This window comes from Epinephelus moara, chromosome 5 (genome assembly GCF_006386435.1).
Source record: "Epinephelus moara isolate mb chromosome 5, YSFRI_EMoa_1.0, whole genome shotgun sequence".
NCBI lineage: Eukaryota > Metazoa > Chordata > Actinopteri > Perciformes > Serranidae > Epinephelus > Epinephelus moara.
Window position 1 is genome coordinate 14,096,866 of NC_065510.1, and position 27,224 is coordinate 14,124,089.

General features: G+C 41.3%; 1 protein-coding gene across 11 annotated transcripts in view; it reads left to right on the forward strand.

Annotated features, from left to right (window-relative positions):
• The window catches only part of rims1b (regulating synaptic membrane exocytosis 1b), a 93,600-nt gene that overhangs the window by 20,298 nt on the left and 46,078 nt on the right, over positions 1-27,224 (forward strand). For 10 of the 11 annotated variants that reach the window (XM_050043522.1, XM_050043523.1, XM_050043524.1 and 7 more), the window contains exons 2-3: positions 6,355-6,568; positions 26,097-26,398. In XM_050043522.1, the coding sequence (XP_049899479.1) occupies positions 6,355-6,568; positions 26,097-26,398 (516 nt within the window). Of the gene's footprint in view, positions 1-6,354; positions 6,569-14,100; positions 14,113-14,588; positions 14,610-26,096; positions 26,399-27,224 lie in introns of all 11 variants that reach the window. The other variant, XM_050043533.1, reaches the window with a different exon arrangement.

The window sequence follows — 27,224 nt, forward strand, 5'->3', positions numbered from 1 at the left end:
TCTCTAAAGCAAGGCCCTTGCTATATATATATATAAAAGCATAATTATAAGGCTACAAAAACCAAACGAATTTTATTTTATAGCGATCATACACTTGTATAAACATATTAATGGGTAGAATATTCAGATTCAGATTCAGATTGACAATAAACCATGCCAAATATTACACACTGGCCCTTTAAGATGCAGACTTTCAGGAGGTTTTTACCCAGAGCTAAATTATCTGCAGAGGACTCTTCCTCTCTAAAACAAACGGACCTGGTGAATTAAACAGTAAAAACACGGAATAAAGCAGTTTTGCGTGTTAAAAATCTGTGTTTTTCCAGCGCTACTCATCATGATCGTGGCTGACACTAAAACGCAAATGGCGGTATCTAGAGCTAGTGTTTAGTTTGTCCATTCTGGGCTACTGTAGAAATATAGCAATGTAACATGGCGATCTCCGTGGACAAGGAAGCGCTCTCTATGTAGATATAAATGGCTCATCCTACAGTAACGTAAACACACCGATTCTTATTTTCAGATGATTAAAGACTAAAGAAAACATACTTGATTTATTATTTCCCATTGCTGCCAGTATATACATCTTCCTAAACCCTACACCCTGGACCTTTAATTGGACAAGAGTTGGCAACACTGGGCCAAGCCTGTGCCTATACTGACGGGGTCTGCTTTGGTTGACGCTCCCGTCTGTGTTTACGAGAGCCTTCTTGATGGCCGCCAGCCACATTTTACCTCACGGTTCTTCAGCTGGTATGATGTAAAACTGGAGACTTGGATTAGTCTAGTCGTGTTAGTCATACAGCCAGTCACCCATCAGCTCTTTGGCAATGTTGATGTCACAAAGAAAATCTTAATAATCTTAATTTGCTGTTTCTCCAAGCAGTTCTCTGCACTGTTACAAATGGTATCGGAAGTGATCTTTCTCTGATGCATAGTTGTGTAGCAACAACAGGCCAAGAGAATATTCTGGTAACACCAAAGTTCGTTTTAATTGTTTTATTCCCAAAGAAAGCCGCTCTGCCTTGCAGCCAATTTTTTTCCAGTGGCCATTTGCAGTATTGCAGCGAAAAAATCCCCTGCAGCCCATAAAGCACTTTGCCCGTAGACCACCATTATAAAAGTCTATAAAACTGTTGACAGGACACCTATCAATTATGACTCTGTCATAGGCTTAGTTTGTGCATACACTAATATACTGCACATCCAGGAAAGATGATACATCATTATTCAGGGTTTAAAAAAGTACTTAATTTAGGGAGAAAACACATATAACAAAATGGACACTAACCGTTTTTGTATAGCTGTCTTGTGAATTTTTCCAGTCAGGCTGTTTTTCAAGTGAAATCGACTGGAGAAATAGTCTGTCCGCTACACTGAAATATTTTAGTGCTCCTTCACCACCTGTGATTTCAGGCATGGTGGCTGACCCCCGGGGAGGCAGCAGGCTCAGGCCTGTAATCGATGAACACATAGTAGAGTGAACACAGAGAGCATGTCCTTACCTGAGAGGACGTCTTTCCCTGTGTCTCCACAGAGTGATTACCTTTTTATTTGTATGGTGTGGGTCCTGCTGAGCCAAGGTTAAGATTAACATAAAGGCAGCGGTCGTGTTAAGCATTTAGAAATGATGAAGAGTGGGATCTGTGTGCCAACTCAGAGGGCATGAATCTTGTCTGTCACATTGTCTATTGATAGGGTGTGAATTTTAGATGAATGTGTGACAGGAAGATTGCACATGTTCGCTGCTTATTGTGTATGTGGTTAAGTCTGCACACAGTGGATGGTTTTCCAGTTGAATGCGGCTTTCTCTGTGCACTGTTTGAGAGAGAGCATGTTACCTTCACACATTCTGAGTCACTGACATTAGTGATCAGTCTGCCAGTTATCAAATTAGGAGAAAAAAATGGGCTTGTTATGTTTGTTTTCAGCTTGTTGTGCTGCCCCCTGGTGAGCAATGCATCAATTAATACAGGTTTTGGTATCTAAGAGATGTGAGAAGATGTGACCAATTAAAAAAACTGGAGCATGCAGAAGTCTATCTTTATTATTTATCTTTACATGAAGATATATGAGAAGATGATATAAAAGATGTTATGTTGTGGTGTCCACGTTTCACTAAACGGCTCTAACTTGTTAACATTTAAAATATATTTTTGTGTTTAATGACAAACGGACAGGAAATTGTCCAGACCTGACAGTAAGAAATCACTCACTATATCTGGAGATTTTCAGCCAGAGATGATGAGACGCTCGTCACTGCAGCAGAGCTCCTTTGTGATTTAGGCCGAGAACACAGATTTATTTTTGTATTTAAAAAAAAAAAAAAAAAAACTCGCCTCGTGCAGCTTTAACAGTGCATGTCTGCTGAATGTGTGCGAGTGGTAGAAATACTGATGAAACCGTGGCTCTAAGAACAGGAACAGCTGGTGCACTGACACCCGCTGACACCCAGCGCTTGACGCCACCACGTTACCATGACAACCGGCTGTGCACCCTCTGTTTCTGACAGCTGTTCCCATGGTGCCTGGGCTTGGCTCAGCCTCTGGACTCCCATTGGCAGGATGGATAGCTTCTCGGGGTCAGAGGGCATGTTTGTGACGTCGCTGCCGCGGCGGTGTCATGTTGTTTTTCCATTTGAGTTACGTACGGATCAGTTTAGCTGAGGCTTGTGTCAACTCCTGTGTCCATTTATCATTATTTATTTGTTACATCAAAGCCTGCTTGAAACATTTTGAGCAAAAACATGCGCATGCAGCTCAAATTCTCTTGAGTATATTCACGTGCTTGAACTCTTTGTGTGTGTGTGTGTGTCCTCCTCAGTCAAGTACAGCCCAAACAGCAAAAGTGATCAGAATACTGGTTTAAAGTAGACGTTGCTCTCATGATACAGTGATGATCTTCATTATGTTAACTTATTTAAATAAACTTTAAAGTGTTCTGGCTCTGCATTATGGATGGCAGAGATGCTTTGATGTTGAGCCCCTCGGTTATTACAGATAGCTGTTAAGTCTCCTTGAGGCTTTACAAAATATCAGTATTTCAGCTTAAACATTACATGCCAAATATTTGAAAACAAAAATGCATATAAGATGTAGTAATATTAGAAATATCAGCCTGGAGATGAATAGGCTATGTGCTACAAAGGACATTTTATTTTCTAAATTTGACATCGATGAGTTTTTCCACGCTTAAATTCATTCAGCATTCCACGTCACAAAATCTCTGTCCCTGTTCCAACCATTCCCCGTGTCAGCTGATTGGCCAAATGTGTCCACCAGTCACCTCCCTGTTCCAGCTCTGTATGGTGGCAGCCTGCTGTCTCTGCTCTAGCACTATTGAGAGACCGCCACAAAGGCACGGGTGAGGAGGAATGTGCTATTGGCTTCTGTCAACTCATTTCCTGGACTTGGAAAGTTTCTGCTCTGCACTTTATGAAATATTTTCTCAGGGAGACTGTTTGCCTCGTTTTGTTTGGACAGCTTGTTTCTTCAGCAAAGACTGACAAAGACAAACCTTTTTGTATTCTGTAAAAACACAGCATCGTTCCTGGACTTCTTTGGAGAGGTCATGGTGGAGGATTGTTATCGGTTTGATTTTTTCTACCCCGAAAAGCTGGTGACAACAGATCAGGTGTTATGTCTTCTACCTGTTTCCTACCCAGCAGCTGAGCACTACAGACAGGAGGACATGTCTGCTTTCAATAGATCCAGGTGATTGGATGTCAGTGTAAAGAGAATGTCTTTGGGCATTTTTGCATCTGATTGTCGGACCAAACAAGGAATTTGAATGTTACTTTGGTGACCTTTTGTTACAGGGTTTCCGTCATTCCTTAAAGAGTCTTGAAAGTCCTTGAATTTATTAATGTAATAGTAGGGCCTGGTATTTATATTTTTTCACCCATTTTTAACCAGGTAAGTCCTGCTGAGATCTACAGTCTCCTTTTCAAGGGAGACCTGGCCAAGACAGCAGCACACAAAAAGGTTTCCGCCAAACAACCACACAATAAGAAGCATAAAAGATATACTTATGCACGATGACAAGAACCAACTGACTCATTCACCCTTGTACTTAAATCAGGCAGAGAACGAACTCACGTAGTTTCAGCTCTTTTTACAGGTTATTCCAAGTGAGTGTAGCAGAACACATAAAAGCTTTTTTCCCCAGCTCAGCCTGTGCACTAGAACCAGACAATTTAAATATATTAAATGTATTAAAATGCCTTAAATAAATCATTCAAAAATGCTAAAAAAAGGGGGTAGTAGGATTTTATGAATCATTTTCTTTTTCTAATGTTGTATTTTAAAATTTCACAATAAATAATATCCTTGGTAGGACGGATCCTACAGAGTAAAGGCAAGAGTCCTTCCTAGCAGTCAGTGAACACACATAACAAACTAACGAGTGTCCCTGGGTGTGCGTCATTAACCCTCAGCAGACTGAGGGGATTTCAGGATACTGTGATAATTTTGGCACTCTCTAATGTTGTTGTTCAATTTGAACAAATGTAGCAGTATTTTCAGAGTCACATGACTTTTAGGGAGAATACATTTCTGGATTGTATTTAAAAAAGCAAACAGGTAGGCTAAATGAAACTTTTGTGGCACTTAGCACTCTATCAGCGCTGTAAACAATTAATTTAAAAACTTTTATGTTTTACATCTTTATCTTAAAAATCTCACTTTTTGGGCAGTGGACACACTGGAAAGTGTAAATTACGAGGTTTCTGTCAGTAATTTTTTATGTTTGTATGATTAAAAACTCCAAATAAATAACACCTGCTGTGGATACACACATGCATCCTTGAAAATTCTCTGAATGAAGGCCTCAGTCCTCGGCATAATTTGAAGGATACTTGACACTGGAACAGTTCTTAGGTGGGATTTGTTGACGTAGCGTCCTTGAGATTCAGCCATTTAAGGATCCTTCCTTGACTTTGAGAAACACCTACTGTACTACTGACGAAAGGAAGTGCAAATTCAATAAAAATTGGCTATTTCATGGTTCACCAAGATTTTGCGGCATGGCTGAAACCGATACAAGGCAATGCATATTTTTGAAAAGTTTTTCAAATTAAGCATGACGTGAATCAAGGCAATGGAATCACAAATACAGAGTGACAATAACAAATTTGGCAATAACATCCACCAACAAGTGCCAATTTTTCCCCAGTTCTGTTCTACCCTCATGTGCGCCACGAGACAAAAAGTCATGTTTTATGTTTTTATGTTACAATACATATTTGGGCAGAATTGTCCCTTATCCTTAAACTGATGTTCATTCTTCAGTTAGTTATGTAAAATTGGTCTAAAATTTTGTCCACAGTGGCATTAAAAAAGTCTTAAATCTAACTTTCCTCTAGCCGTAGGAGCCAGTGGTCACTATTTTCTGTTATTTTACAGACTTGATGATTAATCAGTATTAAATCAGCTGTTCTATAACATTTATATCTGAGGTATTTTGCCCACTTTCTCACTCTGAGACATTCATCAGGAGGCCTTCAGTGTCCTGTCTGTCTAGCCTGTCTTCCACCTATACAACTTCATTTTTAGGGTTAAAAGATTTATTTCTAGGTTTTACCCATAGACTGTATTATTATTATGTTTTACCTCAGCAAAAGTGTGAATGCCAGTGCACCGCATTGTCTTGATGAATTTCTTTCAACAAATAACTCACAGACACGACTGTAAAGTCAGTGTGCTGCCAGGGACTTAGCTAGAGTTTGTCTGCTTCCACAAATAGGCAAATTGGCTGCAAAACTGTGAATGAAGCCATCTCCTTCTTCTCTATCTCTCTCAGTCAGTGAGGTAATTAAAGCGCCTGTTTGGGTCCCCTATATGAGAGCCATGGTATGCTAATGCAGTATTCCTTTGACAGTTCTGTTGAGACAACATTGTGGGTGTTTTCACATGGCCTGATTTGCAATTCACACTCGGGTTATTTCCATCGTAGGCATCCCGGGAGGCAGGGAGGGGAAAAGGCTGTGAGCCACAGAGAGCAAAACTGAGCTGAAGTTTCATTTAATTGCATGTATGATTTTTTTTCTGAAAGGCACCTTTCAAGCCGTGCTCTAATTGCCAGTTATTTTGCTGAAACTGAGATGTTGTTCTCAAACATGTGCATGCACAGCACCGCTTTTGTTCCTGCAAGATTTATTTATTTTAAAAAATTATTCAGTTATTCAGAAAATTCCCCCACGCTCTTTTCTGGTTTTGTTTTTGTGAATGTTGCTGGATATTTAGACAGGAAGGTCTGTGTGAATGGCACTGAAGGGTAAAGTGTATCAAGTGCAAAGAGTTTGTGAATGAGTAATGTAGCACTAATGGGCAACTTTTCCCTCCTCTCTCCTCTCAGAACACTGCACCAGCAGTTTGAGAGCTACAAACAGGAGGTGCGTCGCATCGGGGCGGAGACGCGGCGTCAACAGACCCAGCAGAAGGACGACGCGCCCACCTGTGGCATCTGCCGCAAGACCAAGTTTGCTGACGGCTGTGGCCACCTCTGCTCCTACTGCCAGACCAAATTCTGCGCTCGCTGTGGAGGGCGGGTCTCTCTGCGCTCCAACAATGTGAGAAACCTCACCCATGGCCTCCACCTTTTTCTTTCTCCCTCTCACACTCACCTCATTCCTGCTGTAGCTGACGTACAGTTGGTCCTTCTGCTTCTGTGTCTGTAACTGTCTGCTTTGTTGCTTCCTGGTCACACTTTGCAGAGGCCAAAGTGTATGGGAAGAATGGCTTGGCACCAGTCATAGGCCCTTCAAGGCTCATTTCAAGTCCGATACTGTAGTGTTGTGGAAATGTTTCTTGAGCTCACTTGAACATGAAAGCACACCAGTTACAGCATCTGTGTTGTCCTGTGTCTCCTGTGACTGCACTGCAGCCATCGAGCAAGCATGTCGGACAGTGACAGTACTGACCTACTCAAGCAACATGTCTAAACAAAGTGAGAGAAGGAGGGTAACAAGGTTCAGATAGGCTGGTAGTGGAGGACGACAGCTGTAGTTAGCTTGTATCGGATGGATTCCAATAGCACAGCAAAAAACTGTCTAAATTAAATAAAATAAAAAAACCTTCTGGCAGCATTATCCTCTTCTTTGCTGTCTCTCTACTCAGTTTGTACTAAACATGTAGTTTTTTTCTATTCCCCCAAAAACAGAAAACTACAAACTTAACGTTTGTTGCAAGATTAGCTGTTTGATTTTGTCGCAAGTAACTGTAGCTACTGCGCTTACATTGGTTCCCAATGGCAAATGTAAACACCCTACCTCACTACTGGAGTCTAATTGTTTTAGTTTTGAAACATACCGATATGGACAAACAGTGGAGCCATCATTTAAGCCTACAGGAAGTAAATATTTCATTTTGATTTGTGCATTGGTTGCCATTAAACATTTTTTAAACTGCTGATTAAATAACACCATGATAAGTGGCAGCAACAACTGTGACACATCCCAGTCTCCAGAAAGAAATGTTCGCATTTTATGTTTCTGCAAACCACATTTTTACATTTACATTTCTCAACAATGCTGTGGTTAATGTGTGGGTAGGTTTAAGCACAAAAACCACTTGGTTACAGTTAGGACAAGATGATGTTTTGGCTTTAAACACTCATGGTTTATGGCACAAAAGCTGCTATTAAAGCAGGGAACGGTCAATGAAATACGACCAGCTTTAGTTGCTCAAACACTGATTGTAAATTCTGCAATGTCTTGCTAAAAACATCCAGGTTTGTTGCCACATGCCACTGGGAAATGGCTCAAATGCTGCTGGTAAATGTCGCAATGTGTCAGTGAAAAATGCCCAGTTTTGGTGGCTCAAACGCCGCTGGGAAACGCCACAGTGTGCTACTAAAAAAGCTCAGGTTTGGTAAAAAACACCCAGGTTCTGTGTCACAAACACCTGTGGGATTGCTGCAAAGGGTTGCCTCCTCAGTGACAAAAAAGCTCATACACTACATCACTTTAGAAATGATAATATGATACATATGAAACGTACAAGTGTGATGTTTTCGTGGTTTGCAGAAATGTACAATGCCAACATTTTCTTCTGGCTACTGGGCTGGTTTACAAGGGCCTACAACCATATTAGCAGTGCTAATGAGTGAGGCAGTATTTAGGCACTGCAGTGCTTTGAGTTAAATACCAATGTCAGCAAGCTAACAAGCTCACAATGAAAATAGTAACATGCTGATGTTTAGCAGATATTGTTTACAATGTTATTTACTTTAGTTTTGCAGGTATGCATGCTAAGATCTGCTAATTAGGTATGTTCATTAACCAAAGAGTTAGACCTGATGAAGAGGAAAATATATATAACACATCATGACTAAAAAGAAAAACAAATAAAACAAACCCACAATGCACTGTAGACGCTGAGCAGCGCTACCTCTGAGGCTCTGGAGGCCTCATTATTATAAAACAAAGGTCCAAACCAAATCACCAAATTATAACCATTCATTTGATCCAGTTTGGATCAGTGTGGCGTCTATCTATGAACCAAACATGTTTGTACTATTTTAAGACCCGGCCCTCTTTTAGCCAAGCATTCTGCGGGCTCCAGCCCAAGAGAGAGGACCTCCTCCTGGGTATCTTACCTGACTGTGGGCCCTCCACCCTTGGCCTGCTGGTCTCCAATCTGTTCAGGATCCGCCTCGCCCAGCTGGGCCTGAGCTCACACTGGCAGCACACGTATGTAGAGCTCACAGACCAGTGAGAGGAGCAGATAAAGATAGTATCCCTGTTGGTGCAGCCACTGATATTACTGTCATAGCAGACAGGCTGTTAATGGAAATACAGAGATGAGACCATCATGATGTGGATGCAACCTATAAATAAAACAAATAAAGTTAAGGGTTTATTTGAAGGGGAACTGCACTTAAAATAACATCAGTCAATACAGCCTTTTATACAATAAAATAATAAGTGTTTTAATATGGAATTTAATTCCTTGAGATACTTGGCGTCACTTATAAGTGGAAATTCAGGGGCCTAAATAATTTAGCTCAGTCAAAAGAATAGTAGATGAAGTGCAGATGTAATGTACATATGTGTTGATCATTGTTTAATGTGTATCAACATGCCTTAAAGCTTTACCCTCTTGATGGATTTTTTTGTATGTGTTCATGTGAGAGTGCGTCATCTGTTAGTCTGCACAAGTGTCACTTTGACATAATGAATCAATTAATCAATAAATACATTTGTGTCCTGTCAAATTAAGTGGGTTAATACATAAAACATATTCAATGCCTGGTTGCTTTACGTCAGAGGTGAGACAGGGTCATTGTAAGTAGTAAGTCTCAAGCCTTGGCACTCAAATCCCAAGTCAAGTCCCAAGTCTTAAACTCAGAGTTTAAAGTCCTAAACAAGTCATGACACTCTCTTTACCAAGCGTTATGCCATTTTAACAAGTGTTGTAAAATTTCCGTCAAAAGCCTAGTCCCAGTTAAATGGTCCCTTTTACTAGCCCAGTGTGGCTACACATTTTGACAAATACTCGCCTGTCTCAATTAGACGCCTGGTCTGGTCGCCAAGCAGTTCATCTTTAATATAGAATTTCCTCGAAAGCAGGGTGTTGGCTACCTCAAATTAAGTGTCCATTCCTCGATTACCCTTCTTTAGTCCGTAAGGGTCCTCAGATCAAAAGATTAAAAAAGATTTTTCATAAAAATGAATTCAAGTTATGAGCAGAGGTGGGTAGAGTGGCCAAATATTGTATTCAAGTAAGAGTACTGATACTTTAGAACAATATTACTCAAGTAAAAGTAAAAAGTAGTCATCCAAATAATTACTTGAGTAAGAGTAAAAGAGTATTTGGTGAAAAAACTACTCAAGTACTGAGTAACTGTTGAGTAACGTCTGATTTATTTGTAAAATAAGAACATGAACGTAATCAATCAATCAAAAATAATAATCTGCAAATTCATGTATTTTAAACGATACCCCTTTAACTAAAACAAAAATAAATTAAATCTTTACAAACATAACATAAATCAAGGCACAAGAAACACAAATATATTCTTATATATACTGTAATATGTAATTATGTACTCAGAGGTGGGTAGAGTAGCCAAATATTGTACTCAAGTAAGAGTATTGTTGCTTTAAAACAATATAACTTAAGTAAAAAGTATTTTGCATTAAAACTACTCTGAAAAGTACAATTTATCCAAAAAGTTACTCAAGTAAATGTAACTGAGTAAATGTAACTAGTTACTACCCACCTCTGGTTATGAGTATTGTTTTAACAGGATAAAGTGGTTTGGCATCAGTACGCGGGGTGCCGTAATCCTTGAGTGCCACAACTCTATTATCGGAAGCCTAATTTTTAAACAAGTAATATTAATACTGGTTTAAATAAACTATTTGATTGTATTTGCCATCTTGCTGAGCAACAGTTTTGTGTGAAAGGAATTAAGACCAGTCCCATATAGACATAAAGACGCCTGTCCCAAATATAGGCCTATTGATTTCAGTGATTTAAGCAAATAATATCCCGGGTTATCAGTTTTACGGTAATAATACACTAATTTTACAACCCTAATCCTGAATGTTTTTTAAAAATTTGTATTTATCAGTTCAAACAAGTTTCTTAGAAGTTGTTGTTTCACTGTCTTTCATTTTTAACCCTCAGGTTTTGCCTACTGCAATTCGTTTTCTGTTGATTGTTGCGTAGTTTTTGTATGTAAACAAAATTATCTTTGGTAGTCTTTTTTTCCAACTGGCACTCAGTAATGTCATGTTAGTTCATCATGATTCTTTCCTGCAACTTGACTGAACGCTGTCAGACAGGTCCAAGCAAAGTGTATCTGGAAGTGTTGACTGGGAAAGAATCGTGTTAAGGTTAGCTGATTCAGGAAATGAAGGGAAATGAACTGATTTGTGGCACTTTTTAAATAACATACTGGTTAAACTTTCAGCTAAGGCCAGGGTTTCAAGTATTTCAAGCCAAAAGACTCAAGTCCAAGTGCAGTCACGTGTCACTGGTGTTAAAGTTGAGATGCAAGTTATTTTGATTTTGTGAAGTTGAGTTTAAAGTCATCAATTTTGTGACTCGAGTCCACACCCCTACTTTACGTTATATAATTCCATTGTCTCCACTTACAGCATGGAGATGTAATTAAACTGTGAAAATATTACTTTTAGAAATTATCAAAGGTCCATTTAAGATTTAATGCATCACTCAAACCCAAACAGATCTGAGTTTCTACACTCACTGAACAGTTTAATTCATAAATCCTTCTAGGGATAAGAGAACACAACATGTAAATGGTCTTCCATTTCTTTTCTGTGAGTGAGAGTTTTTTTTGTGTGTATAATGTGTGGGAGGGAAGTGAAGCTCTTTTGGTCTCTGCGGCGCTCGCCTCTGTCCCGGGTCGTCCAGGCCGGCCAAGCAGAATAACAGGGTTAGGAAAGTGTTAGCTTTGTTTCATTACATAAAAACCTTCTCCTGCCTACAGTGTGCTTATTTAGCCCACATCAGCAGCACACTGTGTTTTCCTCTAGTTAGCAGTTTGCCTTTTAGAAAAGACATTAACAGTGTATTAAAATATACTGTGTGCTGTTGTTCAGGAGTATAAATACACTGTATGTTTGCCTCATCAGCTGGATCCATGTGGTGTATGAATGGGCTACATACAGCTGGTGAAGAGGGAAGGCAGAACTACAAAGGCTTTTAAATATTTGAACATAAACCTATCTACACTAAAACAAATACCCCTAGTAATATCGAGCCATGCAGAGAGTTTAGCTATAACCTGCACAGGTTTTGAGATGCCTGTCTTATTCAGCCAAAGAAATAGTCCCTATAAACACTAATGAGATAAAGAACTGAGTAACCAGGATGAGCTGTATCCACATAGCATCTTTCTTTGACAGAAAAGTGGTGGAGGGACACTGGGAAGCGCTTCATAAAACAGCACTTTTTTGATGATGCTACATAAACAGGGGTTTGACTACACAGCTAACAAACTTGGACAAAATATCACTGTATCAGTATACTGATAAAACAGTGATATTCAGCATCCAGCTGGTCTTCCTCCCTAAATCAGGGTTTTCTTGTTAATTTTTTGTCTGATATATGATATAGCTCAGATAGACACAGCCAGAACAAGATTCTTCGCCATCTTGGTTATGAAGGTGATGACTCCAGCCCCATATGATTGGTTGCCTGGAAAGGAGTGACAGTGATGACACTACCATGACACCTTTCTGAAAAGATCAGAGATTTTCAACTATGAGTGCTCGGGGTGCAGCATGCAAAAGGCGGAGCTCTCTTAAAAAAGTCGATGGGTGCAGCACCTTTTCTAGAGGCAGCCACATACGCTCTTAAAAAACACGCTGGGGCTCAGAAAAAAAATGCTATGTGGACACACATCCTGTCATTTGGTAATGGTACAGCACTCCCACAAAAAGTACCAAAACAAACAAAGGTCAAAAAGATTTCAAGATTTCTTGTGTAGAAATAATAAGATGAGAGAATGTTGCCACCTTTTGTAATCGTTTTAGAAAACTCATGAAAGGTGACTCTGAAGTCATCGCCTTTTTTTTTTTTTTTTTAAATTTTGCTTTGTGTAACCTGGATAAATTTTACAAAAAGGTTCACAAAGGACCTCATGCAACTTGAGACTTTAAAAAGATTTAGTAACATCATTTTACAAACCTTATTTGAGCCTGTTAGGTAGGCTGAACTCCAATGAATGCCTGTCTAAAAATAAGGCTCAGTTCAAATCAGTTTTAAAAGATACCTTAATATCAGTTCTCAGATTACATTTTACAAATCACTGTAGCGCTATAAGGGCTCTGTAAACCCGTAAAAACTAAAAATTATTGGCCAGAAATATGAGGCAATAAACCTGTATATGTGTCTAAGCAGCTTACTGTAATAACTCATCAATTCCTAATGGCAGAGCTGTGCAGTGCTGCCCTGTGCCCTGCAGAAGGCATCACAGCAACACGCTGTGTAAATGCCATCCAAACACTGATTAGGCCACAAAGCTTCGCCCCTGCTTGACATTATAATGAACATACTGTATTATTGAAGAGGGACTGGCAATAATGGATTCATTAATTCATCACACTGTGTTTACAGTTATGCACAGCTTTCATTAAAGGGACAGTACACCCCAAAATCAAAAACTGCATATTTTTCCTCCAACTTGTAGTGCTATTTATCAGTCTAGATTGTTTTGGTGTGAGTTGCAGAGTGTAGGACATATACGCCTTAGAGATGTCTGCCTTCTCTCCAGTATAATGGAACTGGATGGCATTCGGCTTGTGGTGCTCAAAGTGCCAAAAAACACATTTGAAAAATGCAGCAGCAATGTCTGTTTTCAGAAATCATGATCTGGTTGCTCAAGATAATGCACAGACTTTGTTGTGAGCAGTTTCATGTAGGAACTATTTTCTCTCTGCCAAACGTGTCACCACGCAGAAGGAAGTGTGCATCTACTGCTCACCTAGCACCACTGAGCTAACTGACGTCACAGCTCAGCTTTGGAGGACGCCATTAACGTTTACATCATGATGTCACAAGCACAAGCTTCTCGTCCATGAGTAGATGCACACTTCCTTCTGCGCAGCAATATACGACAAGACCTGGATAGATTTCTATTGCAGTGTATAGACAGAGATTTAGTGAAGGAAAGGGGAAAAGTGTGCTCCATGTTGCTTTTGGTGTCCCAGTTTCCTCCTTGTGCCGAGGAGCTGTGACACATCCCGATGTTATCACAGGTCATGAGTCACGCCAAGGTCATGCCAAGCTGAGTCATGCATGTCGCTGCAGCCTAACATGTCACATACATTAACATACTGTCGTCCCCACCGCCTCGCACTCTGTCACTGAATATGAAGTATCGATTCTGCACAATGTAATTAACAACTGTTTGCACCACATCCTCTTTCCCCTCTTTTCTCCTTTGTTCTTTTCTCCTTGTTCCCCCACAATCTGTCCTCTGTCCCATTTCACAAACTCACCCTCTCGACACCTCTATTCTTATATATCTTTTATGTTCCTTCATTCCTTCCTCTCCTTTCCTCTCCTGCTCCACTTCCACCGTCACTTCTCTCAATGCTCACTGCTACCTGGACTGCATGCCACAAAGGAGGACAAAGTGGTTAGCATCTTTTTTTTTTGTGTTCTCTCTTTGCTGTGTATGTGATGTTTGTGACACCCCAAAGGTAAAAACGCTGGCTGTATTCAAATCTGGAGCTGAGATCTCTCATGTGTGTTTACAGCACGTTGACATCTATCCCGGAAAGGTGATGTAGAAAATTTAGTTTCCTCCATATTGGCCAGAGCTGTAATTTCCCAGCTAAAAGAGATAGGGTGGAAAACCAACAATATCAGATGCAAGAGAGCAAGCTATCGGATTGGAACGGAGCCAGTGTGTGTGTACAAATCCACTTATGGATTACTGACTTAACTGAACAGAGGGAGTCCCTGATAGGTCATGGTTTTTGTTAACTCTGATTTCTCAGAGCGTTTACTGTACTGTGTGGGGTGGAGCTATTGTGTCCTCAGAGGATTTTCTCTCCAGTGTAAAACCTTGACTAACTCTGTGTCCGTTGTCTGTCTCCTCCCCTTGCAAAGTGTCTCATAGTGAAGGACAGGGTAAGGCTTGTTGGGTGATGGATTTTGCTGCATGGGTCACTACTAATGTCTCCCCCTTCACACTTGGGTCTGTGCTCATTCACAGCATCAGAACAGGAATTCAGACCCACTCTCAGTTTCCGCCTCACAGATCACTGTAGTTAAGCGGTCCCAGGGCAGCCGGCTGGTGATCCTGCATCAGTACTCTAATTCTGAGAATGAATGCAGACCCTGAAAATCAGCGGGTTAGCGGAGTGAGCATGAACCATATATAGGGCGTCTGACCCCTCTGACCCATCCTGACCCCTCTTCCTATGGCTGTAGGCATGGCTGTGCTAAAAGGGGGCCGGTGGATACTGGTTTAAATCCTTGACAAAAATGGGGACAGGACATTGGAATTTCAGATGGAGATGGCATGCATATAAGAGAGCACTCTACCCTACAGACCATTTATCTGAATGCATAATGAATGCACACTCATGCCTGTGCATGCTTTCCCTGCCTGTGTGTTTGAGACCAGACCAGCCTTGCCATGGGGAGACGGGAGGGGCCCAGGTATATGTTCCACTTTGTCCACTTCCCTTTAATGCTTGGTCACTGCAAGATGTCACCAACGTGTTGTTACTGCTGAGGCCTGTCAAAGTCAGGGATGGTGAAGAGAAAGGCAGAGTTTTAGTTTGGGTCAGTAAGAGGATTCATTGTTTGACTGTGCTTATGTATACAGATAGAAAATAGAAAAGTTGACTTTTGTCCTTCATACAAACTTGTGGTGTTCTGCTTGTGGTATACAACTGAAGGCAGTGACGTTTTAGGTGTGGTAACAACTTCTTTGGACAGATGCAAAACCAGAGATTCACACAGTTTAACACAGGTGATGATTTGACCGGGAACATACCTGTTCTCCTTAAGTTCCTTGGGTAGCTATGTTTATTCTGCAAAGCAAGCCCAATTTTACTGTTCTCCTGCTGCTTCCATATTTTGTAATCCTCTTAATAAGATGCTTGAGGTCCTGAAAACCTGTTCTCGACCAGGTAATATTCCCTTTCAGATAACACACACAGGAATAAAAAAAAAAAAAAGCACCTTACTCTGACTCTGACTGAGCTATGTTTTCCCGAAGAACCACTCTACCATAATCTGATTTCTTTTTACCAGAGGTTTGGTTTGTAACAGCAATATTTGGCTGGAGTTTCCTTCAATAGGCAGACTTACAGACAGACTTAATTCCTTAGAAGAAACAAGAACTTTTACCAACTAAAAGCAAATGACAGCAACAGTTAATGGCAAATATCAATCAATGAGTCGATTTATTTGTCACATGAAATCTTATGGCTACAGGCTACATCCACACTGATGTTTTCATTTTACATTTATGCCTAGTGTCCACACTGCAATGGCACTTTGGAAGCCCTAAACTGGAGACCCTGGAAACACTGCTGACCCCCTTTTAGTTAAAAAAATCGGGGGCTGTGTTTAGTTTGGATGGGCGGGAACAGAGACTTTTGAAACGATGACACAGACCCTTGTGTTTACTTCACGACTGGGTCTTATCAGTCACGACATGTCAAGTCGAAACATTTTAGCCAGAGCTTTTGGGGTTTCATCCTGTTGTGTGGGTAACGTTACTTCTTAACCATTGCCATGGCTTCCTCCAGCGATGGATAATGCTTGTGGTTGGCACTGCTCTAGTATGTTGCCATACCTATACATGGTTTCTCGTTTTCAAAAGAATGAAGGGAAACATGTTTTTTGGCCTTAATATCATGGTTTGCTCTTAAAACATGATACACAGTCCTTAACTTTATGTTTGAACTCATACCCAAGCAGGTTTCTTAAACTTAAAATCAAAGGATCAAATCAATTTAATTTCATCATTCAATGCTTATATTATCAGTGTTGGGAACTAAAGGCCACTTATTGGATTTCCTTGTAAACAGAGCACATCATTAAATGCCAGCAGATTCAAGTTTAAATCTATTTCAGTCTGTGAGGATAGAAAGCCTGAGCTAGCTCTGAAGTGTGTGGAAGAAGCTGATGTGTATTTCATAGCGCTCTCTGTCAAGCTGGCCTGCCGCTGCTGGTGCTATAGCTTGTTAATGGCTGAGTGTTTGTTTATGTGTGTTTAATGTCAGCTCCAGATGGCTTCCAGAAACTGAACAAACCGCTGACAATCTGTCTCCTTTGTAGAGGAGCACTGCCTCCCAGTGGATAGCAAGCAGGCGCTGGGTCCTAGCACACACAAACACACACTCACACACTCACACACAATATAATATTTTCAGAATGACCCAGAAAGGCGACTGTATGTAGAAATATTTCATATTTGAAAAGCAAAGATAAGGGACTGAGCTATACTTCAAGCCACACACTACATCAGAATCCCTTCTATAGTCTTTATAGTTTGACAAAAAGTACACAAACAGCACAGAACCACACACAATATAGTGCTAAATTATAGTGTATAGTATCATTACACATTATATAACTACTCTTAACATGCACATGTTTAATATGAGCGTTGTAGTAGTCCAGTTGCAGCCATTTCCTCTGTTTTTTTAACTGTTTGGTACCTTGTGTGGTTTGAGTTAGTTTATGACTTACAGTTTACCACTAACACACACATACGGACACACACGCTCAGATTCACACTGATCTCGCTTGCTTACTGCATCAAGCTGACACTGCACTTTTTACCGGAAGGGAGGATACACTGCATAATCTCAATCATGTTTCTCAGTACTAGATGACTAACCCGCTGCTCTCTCCTCCTCCTCCTCCTCCTTCTCCTCCTCCTCCTCACACTCCACTCCTCTCCTCTCATACTCTACTGTATCTGTAGTAGCCTCGGTAACGCTCTTTGTTTCCATCATCTGTTCAGTCTAAAGCATTTCCATTTAACTCTTATCCTCCTCTTTCACTGTTTATCGCCATGTCTGTCTTTTCTCTCTTCCTGTATGTCTATCCTCACATGCAACTGCATACATTTCTCGGGCTGGAAACAAAAGTGCTTATGAAACTGTCAAGGTCTGATTTTGGAGCTGATAGTGTGCCTTCACAGCCACGGCCTTAATGTCTAATAATAGGACCTCCCTGGCTGGATCTGGCAAAAGCCAACATGCTCAAGACAAGTCTTTAATGTGTGTAAAGTGATTTGTGATCCCATTACAGCTGCTTTTATCATCACCCTCACTGTAAAGTCATGACTGAAAAGTCCATGTGGGGATTAGACATTCTGGGCATGATTCCTATCAGTAAAAAATAACATTGCAGTCACTAAATTAATATCTAGGAAAGCAGTGACATCGATAAAAAGAGGTCTGATGAGACAAAAAAAACAACACAGTCAGACAGTACACTTTATAACAACAATGTCCCAGTTTAGTGTAATTTATAGAAAGTCTTGACATCTGACATTTACTATCCATACTCTTAAATCAATGTGATCTCACAGAAATGCGTGAAATGACTACAGTGTCTTTGTTAGGGACCAAGCAGTGAGGCAACAAGGATGCATCAGTTGTTGACAGACCTGTGGGTTTTTATTTACCCAAAAAATGCATGAAATATTACAAAGCAAGAAATGAACAACTAGGCTTATAAAAAAAGGTCATGACATAACATCCTCAATATAATAACTAAACAAGGTGTCAACTGAACAAACTGACCTGTCAAAAAAGGGTAACCAAAATGGACGGTAACTACAACTAAACACAAAGCAAAACTAACTAAACCCAAATCCCCCCATGACATAGCAGCACATGGTTTGGTCCAATAAGTTGGCTCCAAGATTTAAGAATCCTCAGCCCTCAGCCACGCCTTTTGCTTCACCAGGAAGGGAACTCCCCAAACAACCAACAAGTAATATCAAACAATTTGCCTGTGTAACTTTTCATGCAAACTAGAGATACAACAATGCCTCAGTCAAAAGACAACTGCTTTTCATGGCACTATTCCAACTGGAAATGCAGCGATGTCTCAGTAAAAAATAACCACTTTTTGTAGCACTATCACAGGTGAAACACAGAGACACGTCACTAAAAAACACCCACATTTGGTAGCTAAAAAGCTGATGGAAACACAGCGATGACTCGCTAAAAAACAACCGGTTTTGTTGTTTGTTGGTTGCAGTGGTCTGCTGTGTGGCAGGCCTCTTGCCTAGGTGTCCTGGCATTAAACCTTAAACCTAACCAAAACCAAACCACAGCATTGTCACGTCAAAAATTGATTCTTACAACTGAGATTTGTATCGGTTTTAAAAGGCACAAATGATGCCATCCTGCTGATAGGGGCGTCAGATTAGGAAACGGTTATATGTATCATTTTGGAGGGCAGTTACATGCAAAGTACAGTATTTGTAGTTTATTTTAGATGACTTGTTGGGTAATGTAGAGCACTGAGAGCGTCTTCTCTGCGATCTTGAGCTGCTTTCCTCTCAGTCTTCCTCACCACTGAACGCATTCAGCCTGCTTGCAGAGTTGATCTACTACCTTATTAGAGGAAATGGAGCATTATGTCTTTTGCGGTCGTCTTTCTTCCCACCATTCAGGATTTACCATTCCCTGAACGATGGCAGTTTACACCCAGCCCTGCCTCATATGTCATTCTGTCGAGGTGTGTGTTTGTGTGTACGTGTGTGTGTGTGTTGAGGGCAGGGTCACTGCACACGCTCACTGAAAGCCAACCACACCCTCCCCACTGCCTTGCCACCCCCAGGGCTCCCATTTATTCTGCCCATTTAAGGAAAAGCTGATGTTCACACAATTCGGGCCTAAATGAATGCTGTTCTCGCCGTGAGCTGCTGCTGCTGGCAGAGCTGCAGACGCACGCCTTCACCATTTTGTCAGCAGATGGATGGAGCAGCGCTGGGGGCGGGAGATGAAGGGAAGAGGGTATGGGATGGAGAAGTATGAGTGACAGGTGTGTGGTGTCTTCATTTGTCAAGTCAGCCAGGTGTGTCAGCTGAGCTAGAGTGTGAGGAGAGATGAAAGGAAATAAGAAAGGAAATGAAAAGAGTAGAGAGGAGAAAATGGAAGAGAAAGGAAGAAAATGAGGAAATGGGTGGTAAAGGAGGAAAAGAGAAGAAAACAAAGGAGATGAAAGAGGAAAACTGAGGGGAGGAAATGGATGGAAACGAACATACGAGCTCATGCTGTAGAGCTGCTAAGAAGTCCCTTCTTTATGCCACAAATACATTTTTACACATACCGTCCGTACACAAACAACGGTGACAACATGCCACCCCAGTGTGTGATTTTAGACAGCATCCGGAAGCAAAAGAGCCATAATGGGCGTGACGTAACACAACAGCGTCCGCCTCTTGGTGTGACATACGACATACACGTCAGCAGCACTTTATAGAAGAGGATGATCTTCTATATTAATACATTCATTTTCCGTTCTGTTAAGGGTCGCAGGGGGGCTGGAGCCTATCCCAGCTGACATTTGGCGAGAGGCGATGTACACCCTGGACAGGTCACCAGACTATCACAGGGCTGACACATAGAGACAGACAACCATTCACACTCACATTCACATCTAGGAACAATTTAGAGTCACCAATTACACTGACCTGCATGTCGCTGGATTGAAGGAGGAAGCCGGAGTACTCGGAGAGAACCCACGCTGAAACTCTGCACAGAAGGGATCCCCCACTCTGGGTTCGAACCAGGAACCCTCTTGCTGTTGTCATATACACACAGGCCTAAAATACACACATGCACAAACTGTATACGTGCATTAAATGGAGAGATGTTAGAGCAAGGGGGCTACCCATGGACAGGCGCCCCGAGCAGTTGGGGGTTTGGTACCTGAAGGGCACCTCAGCAGTGCTCAGAAGTGAACTGGCACCTCTCCAGCTGCCAGTCCACAATCTACATTTGGTCCCGACAGAGACTTGAACCGTCAAGCCAATGGTTTCCAACCCCAGTCCCTATGGACTAAGCTACAATATGGCATAACAGGGCAACAACAATCATTTACCTCCCCTGTCACATCTGATCTCACCCTCTGCTTGGGTGGTAAGAAAGTCCTGGACCTCATTGTTTTTCCAATGTGCGGACATCGACTGCTGTTCTTCTTCTCTGAGTTAGCTGCTAACTGCAGCCAGCTGCTTTTTAAATCATCTGGCAGTGGGTCACACACATTAGACTTTGTCAAAACGTCACACCTGTCCCATCCAAGGTCCCATTCTACCAGTTGTCCCCTTTACACAGAAGTCGATTCGGTGCTGTTACTACCTCCACTGCAAGACAACACTGTCCCCTCATTCCATGATTGCACCTTTTATAAAGAACAGTGAGGCTGCGTAACGACGTGAAATTCCAGCCTTGAACAGGCAGTGTAAAAGTGGGCTAAGGAAATAAGGTGAGCAAAGGAAAGGGAAGGAGAGGAAATCCATGCTCAGGATCACATCAGATAGAAAATACAGTGGTTACTCGAGGCAGTCTGAATGGCATTTGTGCTGCCTTTTTTTTTGTTGGTTTTCTCTGCTGTTATTGTCCTTCAGCACTGACACACACTCTCTGTTGCTCTGTTTCTCAGTTTAACAGGCATACACACACACTGTGTTGTCCCCCTTTCTCTCACTGGCTCTCCGTGATTTGGTTACCATGGAGAAACACATTTTTTAGGCAGAAGGAGGTTGACATTATTACATGAGCGAGATGGCACTGCTTATTCTCCACACACACACGCACATACACACACACATTTCGCCTACAGGCAGTCACCCACGCCACACTCTTCCAGGCAAGAAGGTTTCAGAAATGTCCTACATATACATACTGTACACATATCTGCACACACACAGACACATTCTCGCAGCACATCGCGCTCCACAGCGTGCAGTGAAGAGATGAACTTGAGGTGACACCAGAGTGGGCTGCCTCTGGACCGAGGGAGCTGATTGGTCGGCTAAGCTGAGGGTCTGACATCACGCTCCGGTTGGTCCAGCAGCAAGCACTGCTGCAAACACATGTGTCACACGCACACTATAGGTTGGTGCTTTTGTATCTTATTTATATAAATTCCCCCACACACAGTCACACACGGTTAATTCCCCCTACAATATCTCTCAGGCTGAAGGATTATATGTATTATATCCTGTGTGTGTATGTGTGTGTGTGTGTGTTCTATAACTTCTTTATTGTTTACTACCCTCCCCCCATCTGCAGTGTAGGCTTTAAAGCACATAACAAACACATGGAGGCGTGCCATTAGAAAATGAGATGTGTTTGTAATGTCTCTCTTTGGTTTGAGAACACACTGGGCCATGAACAGTCGTCCCATGATGCGCCTTGTGCTATATGATGCTCTCATTCAAGGATTACGTTTGTGGATTAGAGCATTTCCTTCTTTCTGTTGGCAGCAACCAGCAAAGCAACCTATAGATGCTCACAGGCCATCCAGGTGCCGACTGAACCTCAATACCAGGGCTTGAGTTTCTGTACCCATACCAAAATTATATTTTACTTGAAGTTACATAACTTATTTTTTTCTAAAAAGCCCCTTTTTGATTTGAAAAAGAAGTCAAGTTCCAGTATTGTCCAATTACAACCCACTCACCAGAAAAGATGTTGGCATTGTGCATTTCTGCAAACCATGGATAGATTACATTAGTAGATTGTTATTATCATGAAGAAGAAGAAGAAGAAGAAGATGTAGTTTATTAATCCCTGAGAGGAAATGAAATTTTCCCCTGTAGCAGATATATTGAAATTTTACAATCAACAATGCTGTAGTTAATGTGTGGTTATGTTTAGGCACAAAAACCACTTGGTTATGTTTCGGAAAAGATCATGTTCAGGCTTAAAAACAACTGCTTTTTGTGGCACTATGCCCGCAGGAAAAAGAGCAACGGGTTGCTAGAAAGCACCCACGTTTATTGGCTAAAAATCATTGCATACACAGTGATGACTCACTAAAAACATCTGGTTTTGTTGGTTGTTGGTCTTGAACAGTGATCTTCCAGCTTGGCAGGTATCTCGCCTAGTTGTAACAGCATCCACTATTCTCTCCACCTCCACTGTCAGTGGTTTCCAACTGGTCCAGCCACAGGGTCCAGATTTCTCCTTAGTCATCAGTTCAAGGTCCACATGGTTTAATATATTCAGTGTCATACTTGCATTTGGCCATGTCGTCGAGCTAGTTTGCTGTCTCTCGCAAGCTATCTCACTCTACAACGAGAAACAGCCCTTCAAAATAAAACCTCTAATAAAACGACCCACCAGTTGGGAACCACTGTCATACATCACTTTAGAAACATTGATGAGATACGTATGAAACATACCAATATAATGGAACCCTGGTTTGCCGAAATGTACAATGCTAACATTTTCTTCTAGCGTCTAGGCTACTAATTGTGGGGTCTTTGTGTGATTATTTGTTTTTTTGACACTTGAAAATGTAGCCAAGCTCTCAAATGTTAGATGTTGTCTAAACACATGCAGCTGTACAAGAACTTAAGTGAACAAAAAGTCTTAAATTTACTAAATGTTAAAATCAGGATCTAATTATCTGTCTAGATGTTAAACTTTTGGTACTTAAGTTTTTAATAGTTGGTTCTACAGACACATTTCAGCTAGTGCTGTTCTAAGGTTTGATACCAGCCCTGTTTAATACTGCCAGTGTGCCATCTGAAATGGGGTGGCTGTGACAGGAGGTAGACCAGGTCTTCCACTAATAGGAAGATTGAAGGTTCAATCTATGGCTGCCCCAGAACGTATATCTGCATGTCCAACTATCCTCAGTAAGGATAAGCAAGTACACCATTATCTGTGTCTGTATCTGTTTAACCAACTAAATTATCTGTACTTGTGTCTGTACTTCGAATGGGTGATGATTGGACCGGAATTGGGTGGAGTTTGAATCAGGAGTGGGTGTGGCCTAATCAGAAGTTGTTATTTTAAGCCTGATATGGATATGGATTGATCAGAATTTGCTATATTTATAATTTATCATAAAAAGTATTTACAGAACAATCTCAGAATAAAGCTTCAGGATATGTTTGATCAAAAGAGTAAGAGATTAAACACAGTTATCCAAATCAGGATTTTCCTTTGTCACAAATACAGATATTGAGACACTTTACTCCTATCGTACTCATATTGGTATAAAGTACATTATCTGTACTGGATACTCATTTAAACCAACTATTCAGCTCAACCCTTCCCCTAATCCTCAGGCAAAGTACTGAACCCAAAATTTCTCCAATGGCTGTGCCATCAATGTGTGAATGTTAAGGTAACTGAGTGCACAGGTGGCACCTTGTGTGGTAGCCTTGGCCACCAGTGTATGAATGGGTGTAAAAGAGTATAAAAGAGCTTTGAGTGGTCGGAAGACTATAAAGGCACTATACAAATGCAAGTCCATAAACCCAACAAAACTTACAAATATCAAAAGTTTGGATGAAATGTTAAAAAAAAGGGTTTTGTAAAACTTAAAACTTGTCAACTCAAGGCACCGAAAAATGTTCCATATTGGCAGCAGAATCCAATAGTTTTAATAACCCAAAGGTTAAAAATGTCTTTGGCAGTTTAAAGTTTAACAGGTATTTAGAAGTAGAAACTGATTTGACTGTTTCAGGGGTGTCATTTGTGTTTCTGTGCATTGCACTGTACATAAAGTAGCTTATATCCCATCATGCACAGGGAAAGAGGGCAGGGGGTTGGTGCATCTGGGCTTAATCTCTAACCTATGTATTTCTGCCTGAGGGGGTTGATGGAGTAGGGGGGAGCTACACTGTAGGTTACAAGTTGTGAATTGTGAGCCGTTGTTGTCATCTGATGATGAGTTGAATAATGGTGAGGGGCTGAAAGGATTACTGGCCACTGCTAATCTGTGGCCCCTCAGCTGAGGTAAAGAGATGGGGAAAGACAGAGAGAGAGAGAGAGAGAAAGCGACTGTAGTGTGTGGCTGGGCGGATGCCCGACAGCTGTGGGCCGTGCGGGCAGCTGATTTACTTTAGATTAGTCTGGACATGCGCCAACTAGGATTCAATCAGGCCATGATGAATGTGCTTTGGCGCGCTGAAGGCTAACTGCTAACTGCTAAACTGACTGCTAACAGTCCATCCCAATGTTACTCAAGGAGTAACATTTTAGGGTTTCCGGAGATCCCAGAGGGTGTTTGTTTTTTAACCTGTGCCAAGGTTCTGCAGTGGAATACCAGCGACGACTGTGTTTCCTCTTCGCTTTGGATTTATTCTTTAAAGAATAAACCGGCGGGATTATAAATACGGAGGGAGATAAATCCTGTTTTTGTGTTGTCGAAGTGAGGTGACATTCAGTAGCCATGGCTACATGTGAGTATTCAATGTTGTCTGTGGGGTTTGATTTAAGGGATGAAAGATCAAATGTTATCATGGTTACTGTGCATCTTTGTGATGATGCGTTACATAGAATTTTAGAGTCTGAATAATAGCAAATCATTGCCTTCATGTCCAAAGACGATGCTCTGACTAGCATTGCTTCATTTTTTCTCCTTTTAGATGAAAACAATAAGTATACAGTACAATATCATTCAGACTTTCCCTTTCTCTTCTTCCACTACAGTCTCCTTTGTAGCCCTCTAAAGTCTGTCTTATTATATCCCCAACACGAGCATAATGGATCAATCTAGAAAATAATACATCTTATTAATGGTTGCACTGCAATAAGACACATAATATTCACAGCAATGGGACCACAGGGCAGGTGAAACTTGACCTCTTAAGGGAGTTCTGTAGTTTATTTTTCAAATAGCAGTTCAGAAGGTACCATAGCCTCCACCAAGCTGTGCTCACAGATAATGGAAATGTTGAAACAGCACAATGTGTCATGTCTGAGTGCTCTCTAATATTTGATTAGCTGTAGCAAAGGAAGGAGGGGAAAGCTTGTGGGGGAATACCTTTTTCTTTGTAAAGATGGCTAAGTGCTGTTTGTGTGAGCTGAAAGATGCTATAAAAGGTGTTTGTGAAAGTTGTAGACACAGGATTTTTTTTTAAAGTCTAGGAGAACTATCTGCGCCCATAGAGCTAATAATGCTGCAGTTGTTTGTTGCTGGGCTTTTTGTTCAATAAAATTTATTTGTGGTGTGTTATTTGTAATTTGTGTAGATTTTTGTGTCACAGGCATGCCTAACCACTTCCTGTTAGGTATTCCATTTATTTAAAGGTATACCATGCAGGATTTTTGTTGCTGTTTGTAACCAGCTTGCCAGTGAAAGTTAAAGCCAACCCCAGTGTTTCACCTTTCTATATCTATGTATTTTTCTGTGCTGTGTCTCTTGGATTCTTGCTGCTTAAAGATCTGGCACCTGGTTGCCACCTTTTTATAAAGCCCCAATCTCACCTGTGCACTGTGGTGGCTACACACTTATAAATGTACCACCACACACATCTAATAGGTCATAAGTCTAAGGTCATGAGTCTATACAATTTTTAGGAAAATCCTGCATAGCGTATCTTTAATGTTCTTCCTAAATGCTTCTGAACCCAGCTTGCAAACACTTCTGTTCTTTCAACCCCTGTAGGTAATGTGGGTATGCAACCTGTGCCGTAAACAGCAGGAGATTCTTACCAAATCAGGAGAATGGTTTTCGGGGTCAGGGGTGCGGCCTGGGAGCCTGGGCACCTCTGTGAACAACCCAGCCACTGGAGGTGAGGCCCAACGGGACAGGAAGCTACTCCGCTCCAGGTCCCAAGCCCCACCCTCCGGCATCAACACCAACGCAGGGCCACCGGACGGGACGCAGCCGCCCACTGGTGTCACTTCTGCCAAGGGTGCTGACACCATGCCCGGCTCCCGCTCCCAAAGTGAACCACCTAGAGAAAAGTAAGGCATTAACATACACACATTGAACACAGCCTCTGTGATTCACCTGTACATTTTTCATTGACATGATGGGAATAGGAGAATGGGAAACATATTTTTTTAAAACCCAGAAAGCCAGGCCTGCTTGTTGGCTAAAGCTCCTGTTGTTTTTTTAATCCCTTGGGTAAAAAAAAAAGAATAGATCTGTGTCTGTTCTAGCTTACCCAGTGGAGCAGCTGGGTCACAGTTTTTAGTCTTGAGAGGTCTTTGATTCAATCCCTTTGTTTTCATCAAGTGGGTGAGTAAGGTAAGAGTCGCTGTTAGTAGAAGTTTTAATCTGTTCGTGTAAATGTGACGGAGGTTTTGCAAATATAGAAAGGGATGTTCTTCAAACAAATGATGCATCTGCTACACATTTTCACTCCAAACTCATCAAAGTGATGCTTGGTCAGTGGCCCTACACGCCAAAATATGACTCGCCAGGTACCCCTCCTGCATCAGTTTGGGAGATTCAGGGAAGGTGTGTCAATTAATGCTCGTTGTATATAAGTCTTTTTCAAAATTAACTTAAAGTGTAGGTAAGTACTTGGTCAGGTTAAGAAAAAATCATCATATGTCCTCTAACACACATCACTTGCGTATTGAGTATTCTACACATACTAGCACATTACGCTGTCATTAAAATAGCACAACTGACTTTTGGTTTCACACGGGACACAACCAGCAGGCGCCTGGATGAAAGTCCAGTGTTTGTTTGACCAATCCACCTTCATTCCAACCCTCCCTGTGCAGACTTTCTCGCTCTTTATACTACAGTAGTTGCTTTGGGTGTCAAAAATGCAGCCGC